The sequence below is a fragment of the Colletotrichum aenigma genome, assembly GCF_013390185.1.
Source record: "Colletotrichum aenigma strain Cg56 chromosome Unknown KSG_Cg56_contig07, whole genome shotgun sequence".
In the NCBI taxonomy this organism is placed as follows: Eukaryota; Fungi; Ascomycota; class Sordariomycetes; order Glomerellales; family Glomerellaceae; genus Colletotrichum; species Colletotrichum aenigma.
The window spans coordinates 153,584-167,570 of NW_023500913.1; the positions used below are offsets into that span (position 1 = coordinate 153,584).

General features: G+C 57.2%; 3 protein-coding genes across 3 annotated transcripts; all 3 read right to left on the bottom strand.

Moving 5' to 3' along the window:
• Nucleotides 1-908: 908 nt before the first annotated feature.
• Nucleotides 909-2,624, bottom strand: CPS1-1 (Carboxypeptidase S; the record flags this gene model as incomplete). Its single annotated transcript, XM_037325565.1, has 1 exon — nt 909-2,624. One exon carries the CDS (start codon nt 2,622-2,624, stop codon nt 909-911), a length of 1,716 nt encoding a protein of 571 aa, XP_037175604.1.
• A 511-nt stretch (nt 2,625-3,135) lies between these two features.
• On the bottom strand, nt 3,136-7,292 carry CGCA056_v010319 (putative ABC transporter ATP-binding protein/permease; the record flags this gene model as incomplete). The annotated part of the gene is made up of 2 exons (XM_037325566.1): nt 3,136-5,436; nt 5,484-7,292. 2 exons carry the CDS (start codon nt 7,290-7,292, stop codon nt 3,136-3,138), a joined length of 4,110 nt encoding a protein of 1,369 aa, XP_037175605.1.
• Nucleotides 7,293-10,438: 3,146 nt separating this feature from the next.
• Nucleotides 10,439-12,147, bottom strand: DAL1-0 (Allantoinase; the record flags this gene model as incomplete). The annotated part of the gene is made up of 2 exons (XM_037325567.1): nt 10,439-11,581; nt 11,632-12,147. 2 exons carry the CDS (start codon nt 12,145-12,147, stop codon nt 10,439-10,441), a joined length of 1,659 nt encoding a protein of 552 aa, XP_037175077.1.
• Nucleotides 12,148-13,987: the final 1,840 nt, after the last annotated feature.

Genomic DNA, 13,987 nt, shown 5'->3' on the forward strand with positions numbered 1-13,987 from the left:
CCCAATATTTGTACAACTCTCGGGCAGATTTCGGTAGCGATGCTGTTGGCAGATTAATTTCTGCACTGCAATGCAATTAAATGGTGATTGACCATGAGAAGGAGATGACTTACAGGATGTTACTCGCCGACTTGTGTGTGTGGAGAGTGCCACATTCGGGCGACGTTCAATAAGTAGGGCAAGCCACTCGCGTCATGCCTATGATCCCTGACATGGACCCATTTCCTTTCAGAGAACCTGAAATGCCGAACATTGAAGTTGTCCTTGTTCCAATGATCCCGAAAGTAACGTTCTAAAGTGTGTAGCAGCATCTCAGGATGAGACTCGTTCCACGGCCAGGCAAGATAGGATTCGTCGTGGTCCTCGTCAGCCACAGGAGCCACATCCTGGTCTTTCATCCACCAAGCTTTCGCAAGAGCCATGATGAGGATGACTGGTATTTTGAAGAGCATTAGCAAGAGTCAAGATGGCATCGCTGAAAAAGGTCAGGCAGCAATTTACTGCATATGTATGCAGCCTAATGCGCGTGTTCTGGCTTGGCAACTCTTCCTGCTCACGTGAGACATGCATGATATCGGGGATTACTAGTCTGAAGCTATTCTTGGTTATACAGACGTCCGATAGGTCTAGCAAGAAATCGGGATATAGTATGGTTCAGTTGGTCCCCGCTCGGCTATATAGGCTTGAATAGCTATAATTAGATCACCCGGCTTTCTAGTCAGATGAAGTAGACGTCTCCATAAATGCCCAGTAGGAAATTCAAGTTGAAAGGCTCATTCAGTCTGTTCAGCATTGATCAATCCATGCTCAGGATCTCATCTAGGTTACTAACCCCTGATTACTATATTCAGCCTATTCGATCGCAGTGTTGCGCTCGTAGTCGGGATCCAACCATCGACGCACCTGATCTACGCAAACTCCGACTCATCAACGTTCCTCAGGAACGAAGTGTACCACTTGACCAAATTAATATGCCCCTTAACACTCGTCTTCTCATCGACGGTGTGAATACCCGCCCACTCGTCACTCTCCGGATCATAACCAGGCAAAAACCTGAAGATATGCGCCGTCAGATCCCAGTAATACCGCGTGTCCGTGTTACCCGTCATAATCCCCGGCGAGACAACAACCTCCTCGCCATACAGCGCCCTCGTCGTCCCGCTCAGCACGCCATACGGCGTCACGCCCTCCACGCTCGTGGGCGTCACCGGCGCGGGCTCAAGCTTCTTGTCATTCCCGCTCAGCGAGATACTCGACGGCGTCTCCTTGCCGTCGAACGCGTGCAGCGTCAGGTTGTACTTCTCCGCGACGGGCGCGACCAGCGCGGCGATGTGCTTCTTGACCGACTCGGTGCTGTCGCCGACGTTGACGCGGTGGTTGACCACGACGCGCACCCGCTCCGGCAGCGCGTTGATCTTGACACCGCCCTCGATAATGTCCGTCGCCACCGAGGTCGTAAAGAGGTACTTCACCTGCGGGCCGGCCTTGGCCGCCTCCTCGGCGAGCTTGTCCGACCTGCGCTTGCACGTCTTCTGGCTTCCCGAGGGCAGGAGCTTCTTCAGGTTCGAGGGGAACTCCGGGGCGTACGAGGCGCCGCACTGCAGCTTGCCGAGGTACGGGTTGCCCTCGAGCAGCTCGGACCTGTAGGGGCTGCCCTCGATCTTAGTGACGAGCTCGGAGAGGATGCCGATGCCGGTGTGCGGGGGCGGGATGGAGGAGTGGCCGCCGGGGGTGCGGACGACGACCTCGACGTCGATGTAGCCCTTCTCGGCGGTGCCGGGGAGGGCGAAGGTCTGGCCCCACTGGGAGTCGAAGCCGGAGCCCTCGTCGATGAGGATGGCGGCGCCATCCTTGCCGTAGCGCTCGAGGAGGAAGGGGGCGAGGTGGCCGGCGCCGCGCTCGCCGGAGATCTCCTCGTCGAAGCCGAAGGAGAGGACGACGGTGCGCTTGGGGGCGAAGCCGGCGGCGAGGAGCAGCTCGACGGACTCGAGGATGCCGATGAGGGAGTTCTTGCAGTCCATGGCGCCGCGGCCCCAGACGAAGTAGCCGTCGTAGGCGCCGCTGAAGGGCGGGTGCGTCCAGCTGTCGATGGTGGTGGGCGCGACGGGGACGGTGTCCTGGTGGGCCATCAGCACGGTGGGCTTGAGGGAGGCGTCGGAGCCGGTCCAGGTGTAGAGCAGTCCGTGGGTGTTGACGCGCTCGAGGGAGAGCTGCTCGTGGACCTTGGGGAAGGTCTTTTTGAGGTACGCCGAGAAGGCGAAGAGCTTGTCCCAGCGGTCATCCACGCCGACATTGCCGTAGTTGTCGAAGGACTCGGTGGGGATCTGGATGGCGCCGGAGAGACGGGCGATGGTCTCATTGCGGAACTTGGGCGTGTCGAGGAACTTGTCCAGGTCGGAGAGGGCCGCGGTGGTGAGGGTCGGGAAGAGGGGATCGACCTGGCGGCAGGCCGGCGCGGCGGACGACCCGGCGCCGGGGTGGGTGAAGGAAGGAATTGGGATGGCGGAGGGGGAATGGAGGTATGTCAGGAGGAGGGCGGCCGGGAGGAGGGACCACCACGCCGATGCACGACGCGGGGCCGAGGCCGGCGGGCCGTTGTTGGTCAAGGGGAGCTTCTCAGACATGGTTTGTCTTGGTCGCAGCCGTTTGGATTACCTAGTAAGTTTGCCAAGTCCAAATTGAACCGAGTCAATTGCATATGAGAGGAAGAAAAGGAAGGAGGAAAACACAAAGGGTTTGCTGGACAAGAGAAGACAGAAAGATAAGGCGAATCGATGATGTGCTCGCCTATGACAAATCGGCCGCTATCGCCCCGTTGCCGAAACCTCTGACGAGCACGAAAGCAAAGCTAAGCTTGTGCGGGGCCGTTTCGCAGAGCTTCGAGCTTCCGTATCGGGTGCGAGTGGAGGTCCCAACGGACCGGGATCAGTGTTGCTGCGACTGCTCGGCTATCGGGCGCTTTGCTCGGCTGTTCGTCTGATTCTGGATGGCTGCGCACTGATGCGGAGACACATGATCGGCACGCTGGGCCGGTAGAAGGACTGGCCAGTTGTGGTATTACTATTGTGATCAAATCATGAGGTATCCGCTATGCTAATATCTAAACATCAAGCCACATTGGATCTAAATGGAACTTCATTTTCCCTTCAACTTATCTAAGCGCGTCCTCGCGGCGCGAAGGAGAGCCCACGCCACAAGACGGTAGATGATGACGCACCCCGCCAACGCCGCAATGTTAACGTTGGGGTTGACATTGAACTTGTACAGCTGCAAAACCTCTTCGCCCGTCTCGATCGGGCACTGTCCATTCGGTAGTCTCTGGTCGTCATTACAGGAAAACTCGATGCCTCGTAGACTGTACGGCGCAACTGCCCGTGTGGCATATCTAATCGGAGACAGGTAGTTGAAGATTTTGTACAGCTTCGGCATGTCAATAGACATAATGCCCGCCATGGTGTTTGCGACCGACATCAAGACGGAGATGATGTTGACGGCGAAACCAGTGTGGTTGAAGAGCGTGTTGAACATGATGCCCACCGACTCGCCGCAGGAGACGATGCCGAAGCAGGCAAAGGAGCAGACAAAGTACATCTCCACCGTCCGCGGGAGGCCGACTGCGAAGTCTGCCAGCACACCAAAGATGAGGGAGCTGATGATCTCGAACGGGACCTCGAGGACAGAGTAGGCAGCCAGAAAGGCCTCCACGCTGTATGCCCCGTCGTCGTCCTCGCGATAGAAGACGTCTCGTTCGGCGGGAAACACGGCGACGTTCTGCAGCATGCCCACGAAGTAGAACGCGGCGATTTCTTGGATGAAACCCATGCGGTTCTGGACCGAAAAGTAATCCTTCTTGAGAGGCGCAAAGAAGAGAGCGAGGACGACGCCCAGGGACACCACCTGTGCTATCCGTGCAACGAGGAGCGGTGGCTGCCGGCGGAAATTGATGAGGCCTCGGTGCAAGAGAATGGGAAAGGCCGTGAGGAAGGAGGCTCGTTTGCGGACCAGGGCGCCAAGTTCTGCAGGAGTGGCTAGGGACGCCTTGTTGAAGGATTTGCGGGGAATGGAGGGAACATTAGAGGGTGATTCTGTAATGGCGTCTTGAGCTTCATCTGCTTTGGCATCAAGACTTTGCGTCTTTACCGACTTTGTGGAGTTGCCCTCTTCGCCTTCTTCGATGCCCGGAAGGCGCTTATCCAACGTTTCTTGAACATCGCTGCCAGATTGTGTTCGCCATGCCTCGACGAGCTTTCTGACCTTTTCACGGCTCTCAGCTTCTCTCTGCTCGTGTTGCAGGTCGATGGTGATGAGATCGAGTGCAAAGTCGGCAGGATTGCTGTGCGCAGGACACTCGAATCCCTGGCGGGTGAAATACGTCAGCATATCTTTTGCTGGCCCGGCATACGCTGCGGAGCCCCCTCTAGCAAGGAGAAGGACGTTGCCAAAGTGCTGGAACAGGTCGGACCGAGCTTGGTGGATGGTCAAGATGAGCGTCCGGCCTTCGTTGGCGAGACCTTGCAACACTTCCATGATGGAATTGGCCGTAAAGGCGTCTAGACCACTAGTAGGCTCGTCCAAAAGGAGCACTCGGGGATCGCTGAGAAGCTGTACGGCGATGGTGACTCGTCGCTTCTCGCCGCCAGAAATGCCCTTGACGAGCTCGTTTCCGACGAGGTTATCCGCGCAATCCTTAAGACCCATCTTGAGGAGCACTTCCTCCGCGCGTCGGCACTTTTGGTCCTTGCTCATGTGTGAAGGCAGGCGGAGACCAGCTGAGAATCGAAGAGTTTCGCGAACAGTCAGAGACGGCAACAGCGCATCATCATCCTGACAAACATAGGAGCACACGGAACGGATCACCGTGTTGGAAGGAGCAGCTCCGTTGAAAGTCAGCTTGCCGGACGGCAGATACCGCGTGCCGATGCTGTTGCGAAGTCGCAAGGCCATGGCGTTCAGAAGGGAAGTTTTGCCGCTGCCCGAAGGGCCCATGATGATGTTCAGGTTTCCAGCCTGGAAGGTCGTGTTGACTGGGTTGAGGATGGTCTTTCTTGGAAGCTTCTTCCCCGATGGAGCCCTCTTATCCAGGTCCAAGGCAAATTCATCCAGGCCGATATCAATAGTGCGCATTTCCGAGATGGAGCGTACTTTCATCTTTTCCTTGCCTGCTGACAGATCAGTGTCGGAAACCCGGGCGCGGGCGATAGTCATCTCCTGCTTGATAAACTGAAGGCCAAAGGCAGATATCAGGCAGAAGAAGATGACGAAAGAAGCCATTATGACGATTGGCCGCCAGGTCCAGTTCGGCGGAAAACCCAGGGAGTTCATTACAAAGTTGCCGGTATACTGGTTGCACTCCGGATTCGAGAAGCCCCCTTCAAAGGGACAATCATATAGCGCGTTTGTGAACTCGTTGCCGCAATAAGCGCCGAACCCGTAGAACTACAGGTGTTAGCGATCATATCTCGAATGAATTGTGATGACATTACCTGGTACGTAATCCACTTGAGCCATCTCACATAGACCGGGATGGTGTTCGACTGGATAAAGTATCCGCAAGCCATGCTTTGCAGCGTAAACACCATGTTTGCAATCAAACTGGCGCCCGGGAAATTGCGAGACGCTGTTACGCACGTCATGGCGCACGTAACTGCGATGTAGTGGCTGATTAGGGTGATGGCAAAGAAGGTGAAGAACTGTGTAGCATCATTGTCGAAGCCGGCCATGAAGTAGAAGATGACCGAGAAAAGAAACGGCACAGGGAGATCTTCGGTGAAGAGCCGGGCAAGGCGGCGTGAAAGGAGGAAAGGAATGGCATCAACACAGTGTTCGCTGTGCTCGCGGTCGTATGTCGGGATGTCTAATGTGAGCCGATACACCTCGAACACGAGCATCAGGTAACCCTGCAGACCGGAAATGGTGTAGAGTGCACCTTGCCGAGATCGGATACCAGATAGGTCCTTGGGCAGATCGTAAAAGATGTAGCCGGTGATGATTGCCATCAAAATGGCTTCCATGATGGCGGCGGCCATGCCCATGGGGTCACGGTAGGTGATTTTGAAAGTTCGATCGGTCAACACGCGAAGCTGTCGGCCGTATGTGGCATGCTTCGTGGTAGCAGACCTGAGACTACGTCTCCGGCCTGACGTCTCCACGACTTTTTCCGATGGCACGTATTTTCGCTGGCTCTCATGGATCCACGCCGCCTTCAGTCGATCAACCCGAGCTGTCGATTCCTCCTCGAGCTCAGGGGTGCGGTTGTCAATGGCAGCGACATCGATAACGTACTCGGCCGGGTTGACGAATGGGGGAAGCTTGAAGTTCATACCCTCGAACCACGGCACACAGTCCTTAGCAAGGCCAGAGAATACCGGGCTGCCCTTGGTGAGAATAATTAGGTTGTCGAAAAGGTCCCAAATCTCGGATCGAGGCTGGTGGATCGTGGTGATGACCGTTCTTCCCTTCGTGGCCAGCTTCTTCAAAGTGCGCACCAACTGGAAAGCGCTCGTCGCATCAAGACCGGTTGTAGGCTCGTCGAGAAAAACTACCGAAGGGTTTGCTAAAAGCTGCACGCCAATGCTGACCCTCCTCTTTTCACCTCCAGAACACCCGCGATGCTGGTTATTTCCTATCCTTGTGTTGGCGCATTCCTTCAGTCCCAATTCCAGGATGACCTCTTCGACGATGCGCCGTCGCTCCTCGGCGGTCGTTGGCGGCGGCAATCGCAAGTCAGCAGAATACTGCAGCGTCTCACGCACAGTCAAGGTCGGCAGAAGAATATCCTGCTGCATGACATATGCATGACGAGCATTGTGTACGCCCTCGTTTCCATTGAAAGTAATAGACCCGCCCTGTGACAATCGAGTGCTGAACATGCGCTCCGACATGGTGTTGAGCAGCGTCGTCTTGCCGGAGCCACTTCCGCCGATGATTGCTGTCAGGGTCCCAGCGGGCAGGGAAGCGCTGACATGGTGCAACAAGGTTTTGGAGCTCGACTGGGGGTTAAACTTTGCCTTTGCAAGCTCTAGGTATGTTGCAGGGTCGAACCATGAAGGCGAGGTGTCTACGCTCACTGTCAGGTCGCGAATCTGAACGTCGACGGCCTCAACATCGTCGAGAGAGATGTGGCCAGCGCCGGAGAGAGAGAATCGCCGCGCCAGGCCTGTCTGATCAGCCAGCGTATTTTGATCCATCGTTGTGTCGACAGAGCTCGCGCGATCGATTTTGTCAACGTCGACCACGACAAGTTGATCGTCGGCTGGCGGAGTGGTTTGCGACAGCTGGGGGTCAGCAGCCATATTTGCTTTTGGTTCTGGCATGGCGAGAACGGGCTCGGCGACTTTTCACTCTAACTCGTCCTCCTCCTGGGCATGCTGCCTCTTCAACGTTGCTGGTTGGGCCGAGAAGTGGACGGTGAGATCTTGGCGATAACCATGTAGTTGATGTGGACGAGGGGCACGGGTTAAAAGGCGATCGAAAAGCTGACAGCAGAAGCGGCAGCTGGACTAACAACGGGTTCGGATTGGAGACGAGGTATGAACGGGCCGCGAGGTGAGAAAATGACGGCGTGTGAGAATGTCTCACAAGCAGCTGCTTCGAGAAGGAAAGCGACCACGAACTTCCGTTTGGGGGTGATGGCGCCGATAATCACCTGGCTCCCAGGACGAGGCTTCGACTCGGATCGCGGAGAATAAAACCGTCTGGAGGAACAAGTCGCGGGCAGATTTTCCGGTGTTGATCGAGGACAGAGGGCTCCAAGGAAAGGGTCGCAGGAGTCGCAAAGAAGCCAAATGTCAGCCCGCAGCAATAGACAAGATATCTACCGAAACCATGTGAAGAAAGGCTGGTCGACACGAAGACCAAAAGCGCCACGAAGAAGATAGAAAAATGAGATGCGGCTGGGTGGTGGATGCAACCTCGAGCTCCCTCCCTCCGTATGCTGGTGGTCGATCTCTCGCTCACAGCTCACCGTCCAAGACCCCGGCACGAGCGTTGAGATCCGGTCAGAGTGCTTGAGTGCTTCGTTTCTCGTGCAGGCGAAGGGCGAAGCGAGGAGGCCAAGCCAGGATCAGAGCTGCACATTGCTTTTCCCCTCCACACGAGTCCACACACTCAGTCCCGCAGTCCACAGGCCCCCTCCCCTCGTCTTCGGTTGCAGTCACGGGCCGGCAGGGTCCATGGCGACATAGTCAATAGACGTAAAGTATTGGAGCGAGTGCGTCGTCTGTTGGTCGGTCCCGAGGCATTATGTCTGTTGGCGCGCAGACGTCTGTTCTCTATGCTGTCCTTTGGCGGTCCAGGCCGATGCCTCTGGCATTGACGGCGTCCATGACAGCGCGGACGGCGTGCGGAAGGCGGTCGTTGGCAATGCGACCCAGCCAGCTCGGCTGCTTGACAGGAACATGGGTGGGCGGGTTCCGAGAGAGACGCCATGTGGGTGGAGGGGCAGGGCGAGCCAAATGGGGGAAGGGAGGCATGTCGACGACTGGGCGACGGACGACGGACGACGGACGACGGTCGACGGATGGGGCTTAGGGGTAGGGATGGCAAGATTTGGAGATTCCCAGGCGGTTGGCGCATGTCAATGACACGCCGATGGCCATCGACTCGACAGATGCAACCCAACCCAACCCAAGCTGTGCTGTGCTGTGTGGCCTCGGACCTCGTTTGCCTGTATCTGCGCTGCGTCTTTGCGCTCTTCCGTGGCTTCGGATCCGTGACAGAGTGACTGATCTGCGGTTGGTGGATCGGACATTGTGAGATTGACAGGCTGAGACCAAGCCATCTGGCAGATCGTGTCTCTTCCTCTCCCTGGCTTGAGGCTGGCTGGCTGCAGATTGAAAACGAGAACGCCATCCCGTCGACAAATTGTTTCCTCATCAAGAAAACGCATGTCACCGACAGGAAACCACCACTGGGCAGTGACTGCTCCCGGGGTGTACGGATAGGACCTTCGATTTCCACTGCTCGCTTGCCTGCACAGTGGATCCGGGTACGCACTTATCTAGAAACCCGCTGGACCCCTGACATCGCTTAGCTCGTATCATTCGGTTAAGGGGTCGTGCTCGCTTAGAAGCGTACGGGCGATAATGCTTGGGGGCTGCTCCGGAGCTTCAGCAAACGAAACACTGTGAACCCACTGAAGCGTGGATCACGGGGTCCCTGGACGGCGCGACTTGTTGACGGCGGTCGTCGACTGTCGTCAAGTGTTTGCTACAGGTACAATTTCTACCTAGGTACAGATTCCCAGCTCTGTGCGACGAAAGACAACCACCTGTTTCCCACTGTTTTGGATGTCACAATTCCACGTGAGATGGCGACTTCTGGTCTTGGAAGTAAGCATGTTTTCTACGTCGTCTCCCTGGCCACACAGCTCGGAATGTCTCACGTCCTCATTGCCAATACTACCTCAAAGCCCAGCTTGCGCGTCGCCGTTTGGAAGTCAGGAACCAAACTCGTCAAATTCTCCCAATTCAATCTCAATCTTAAAGAACCAAAAAAGAGCCCCACGAGGCCAAGTCCGGTCCCACGTCGCTTAGACGCCGCCAGTTTGATAGCCCGGATAGCAGCATCCTCGGTTCGCAAGCGAGGCCAACTCCAGCTCTCCGCATGGCTCTATCATCTCCATCTTCCATCTCCCTCGTCGAGGCGACTCGTCTTTGGCCCTGCCTCTCACCGAGTGATTCTTCAGCGGGAATCTCTTGAGAAATGTACCCGCGGTCGGTCATCTCCGCGCCACCAACAGAAAAACCACGAACCGAGCGCCGCAATGTCTGTCAAGAGCTGGGCTGAGACCTGACTGATCGGCGGGATGCATGCCCGGGAGATCGCGTCCCCCTCGCCTCTAGCACCTCGGATAACTTTAATTGCCCTCCAACGACAGTCCCCCCCACGCACGTCCTCCACTAGCTGGTTCAACGGCGTCTACTGTCTGGATCATCGTGAGCTCCATGACTCGATTATCCACGAAAGAACCCGGTCTTCACTAGTGTGAGGATTCTTCTTGTCCGCCTCAGTCTGGCGACATTCACAGAGGTTCTTTACCCGTTCACACAGGCAATCGAGTTCGCATATAAACACAGACGACAGTTGGTCTCCTCAAGAACAGCCTGCTTCTTAGCAGCCAGGGGATCGATTTCAACATATCCTCAGTCTATCAAGTGATGGGCATCTTGGACACCGCCAAGATCCAAATCACATTGCTTTCTACGTTTTGTGATTCCAAGCATGGTTTCTCGACGAGACGTCGATAGTTCTCCGCCAACTTCGAACACGCGATAACTCATGGTCAAGAACAGCCACGGAAGTAGACAGTTGGACTTGTCAAAGATATGCTCATTACAATTCTACCAAGAGCTGGGCTCAAGCATTATCCAAGAAGATATCATCATTACCAAAATGCGCGCTACAAAACTCCATCCGTGCAAAAAGCCCCTCTCTATCCTTACTTCGTCCTCCTCTCGACGATAGCCTCGCCGACAGGCTTGCCCTCAACAAAACCGCCATTCGCACCACCAAACTCCCACACCTTGCGCCCCCTCACCCACGTCTCCAGCACCCGTCCAGTAAACTCCTTGCCCTCCCACGGCGAGCACTTGTTCTTCCACCGCATATCCCCGCTCCGCAGCGTCCACACATCCGCATCATCAAACACGCACACGTCCGCGTCCATCCCGACCTTCAGCGCTCCCTTGCGGTGTCCCAACCCGACCTGCGCCGCCGTCTCCCGCGCGCACAGCCGCACAATATCCACGATCCCCGGCGCCGCCCCCTCCCCGCCCTCCCGGATCCGCGCCTGCGCCGCAGAGTGCACGATCGGCAGCCCCAGTCCCACGGACGAGATACCGCCCCACGCAGCGAAGAAATCGCCCCGCGCGCTCGCGTCCGCCGTCGCGACAGCCTGCTCCTCCACCAGCTTCTCCGCGATGATCTTGTCGACGCTCTCCCCGGGGATCGTCATGTCAATACCGGAATCGGAGTGGTGAATGTTCAGCGGCGGGCTGTCCTGGCCACTCGTGACGGTCGTCGGCTCGAGGCTCGCCGGAAGGAGTTTCAGCTGCGGCGTGCAGGGCGAGTGGTCCGAGACGATGGTGCGGATGCACGAGTCTGGCGCGACGAGCTCCTCCCACAGCCCGTCGCGGTTCGAGCGCTCGCGGATCGGCGGGCAGCACTTGTGCCGCGTGTCGCCGTCCTCAATGTCTTCGGACGCGAAGCCGAGGTAGTGGAAGCACGTCTCGGCGGTGATGTTGATGCCGCTCTTGCGGGCGGCGCGGAGGAGCGGGATGGCCTGCGTCGCGGAGAGGTGGACGATGTGCAGGTGCAGGTTTGGGGCGAGGTGCGCCAGAGACAGGATCTCGTCGACGGCGTAGGTTTCAAAGGAGGGCGGGCGGGACTCGAGGAAGGTGTTGTAGGAGGTGAGTTCGCCTGTGGGCGCTGCCGGGGGCTCGGATTGCTGGACGGCGTCGCCGACGGAGTCTGCGATGGGCGGGATCATCTCGGCGTGGAACATGAGCGTCGTCGGGGTGCCGTTGAGAGTCTTCATGGCGAGGGCGACGTCAGAGGATGAGACGGCGGGGAACTCGTCGACCTGGGTGATGTTAGTTGATGAGACTATCACAAGGAAAGAATGGTGCTTACACCGGACTCGATGAGGAAGCCCTTGAATCCTCGCACACCGGCCTCAACAAGGGGGAGGAGCTCGTCCGCGTTGCCGGGGATCACGCCGCCGTAGAAGCCAACGTCAACCCAGCATTGTCCTTGACTGGCGGCGAGCTTCTCCTTGAAGCCTGCAACGGTGGTGGTGGGCGGGATGGCGTTCAGCGGCATGTCGACGACGGTGGTGACGCCTCCCGACGCCGCGGCGCGGGTGCCGGTCCAGAAACCCTCCCATTCGGTGCGGCCGGGCTCGTTGAGGTGAACATGAGCGTCGACGAGGCCGGGCAGGAGGAGCTTGTTGCCGTGGTTGATGTACACCGTCGACGCCGGGAACGAGGTCTTGGGCAGGACGGCGGGGATGATGTTTGTGATCTTGCCGGTGGAGGGCGAGACTGTGATTGTGGCGGGAGTGAGGACGAGGTTGTCCTCGACGGTGAGGACTGCGCGTGTCGAGACGAGGACGACGAGGGGCGCCGCTGGCTCTTCGGGGGCTGTCATGGTGAAGGGCCGATAAGAGCTTTGGGGGCCGGTGATAAGATACGAAGGTGCTTAGGGAGCTGTGAGCTTTCCCCAGGTTCAAAAAAGTTGGTTTCTGGGGGTGCTGCGAGCTTATCTGTCGCGGGGTGTTGGTGGCGGGGTGATCGAGATAAGAGCTCAACGACGCTTGTTGCGGCGTGGCTTGTGATAAGAGGTGAGAGTCAAGACGAGTGAGTGGTGTTGGGTATCTGACGAAACTCTACGAACTCAAATCTCGCAGCGTCTACAGGTGGGCGGTAGTGTGTGTGAGAAGTGAGGAAAGAAGAGAATGAGAAAGAGAAGGAAGAGAAAAAGAAGGGAGAAAAGAGGACGTCAACGACAATCTCACAGGAAGAAGTCGTCCGTCAGTCGATCCACAGCCCACCGCCTCGCCCATCGCTCACCACAGCCATCCCGTCCTTCGTTCCAGGCCGCACTGATTGCCCCCCCTTCTTCCCAGCTTCCATTCTCAGTCCCGTCCCGATGTCCCGATAAGATAACATTTGCTCTGACAAGCAGGACACACGACAAAGGGAACGAACGGCCACTGCCAGCCAACGAAATCACAGGCCGAGACCTCCCACACCCCTCGTGTTTGGCTGCCGTGGGGTGCGTTATCGAAGCCTTCCTAAGTTCCTTTGACTTCCCAAAGTCGCGCACCCCGGGGGACCCTGAATGTCTTCATTGCTGTTATCAGCAGCCCGTGATTGGCTGGCCGTCATCGGATGAGGCCGTTTCCCGATCCAGAAGGCTTTGGTAAGCAGCTTGTGTCCAATGAGAGCGCGTCCCAGCGACGGGGGCAGATGAGTCCACCTCGAGGGCGTCCATCGGCCGTTCTCGGCAAGGCTTCCTCGGGCTTCCTCCTTTCTTATTTTTCTTCTTTTTATTTCCGATGGGATTTTGGCTTTGTGGTGGTCATCGCCGGCGTCGACAGAGGGACCGAGCTTTCAGCCTTTGCGAGTTTCGATCGAGTAATGATCGAGTAACAACATGGCTTCTTTGGGGAGTCTGGCCCGCCCATCGTTCATGCGCGCCAGCAATGGAACCTGTGGATTCTGCTTAGGGTTTCCTTTTTCTGCAGAATTTCCCTGACTGTGATGCGACCTGGTCTTGGCCTAGACCTGCTGCGTGTGGTGTTTGTCTGCATCGAGTAACGGCTTCAACACCACGCTTGGCCGCCGTTGGCTGGGGGCTTGCCCTTACTCGATAGATTCACGATGAAGGCAACCCAAGCCTGGCCTAGATACGGTGGGCGGCGAATGGGACACGCTCCGATGGCGGTGATCACGCACCACCTCCCACGCAAAACCCCGCCGTCCCCGTGCCCCCGAGTCATCGACTAGCCCATCCGCGAGGAATTGTGTGAAGCGGTGACGATGCATTCGCTGACTGACCGACCCGGCCCCGACACCCGGGGTCTTCTTCTGCCGTTCTCCCGTTCACCCAGCCCTCCGACCCCCGTCCTGGAACGCGTTTAGAGCACCGACGGTGGAAGACGTTGTTTGATCTGTGCTTGGCACATGCTTCTAGTTTTCTTCACTCATGTTCCCTCTTTTCTCTGTCAGAAATAAAACTCTTCCTTCGTCCACGGCAGCTGAGATCAGATGAGACTTGAGCAGGAGAGTTCATCGGCTGAAGGCGGGAAACATGGGACCGGCCGCCAGGCTAAGCTTCGCTGGTCCCTGACCGATCCCTGCGTCTGATCATGCTGGCCCTTTCGGGGCGCTGCCAGCACCTTCGCGCCATCGAAGCAAACGAACGAGCAACGTAATGAAAACACCCTCTCCACGGAGGTCGCCGTCCTCTCAGGAACCCGTCGGCC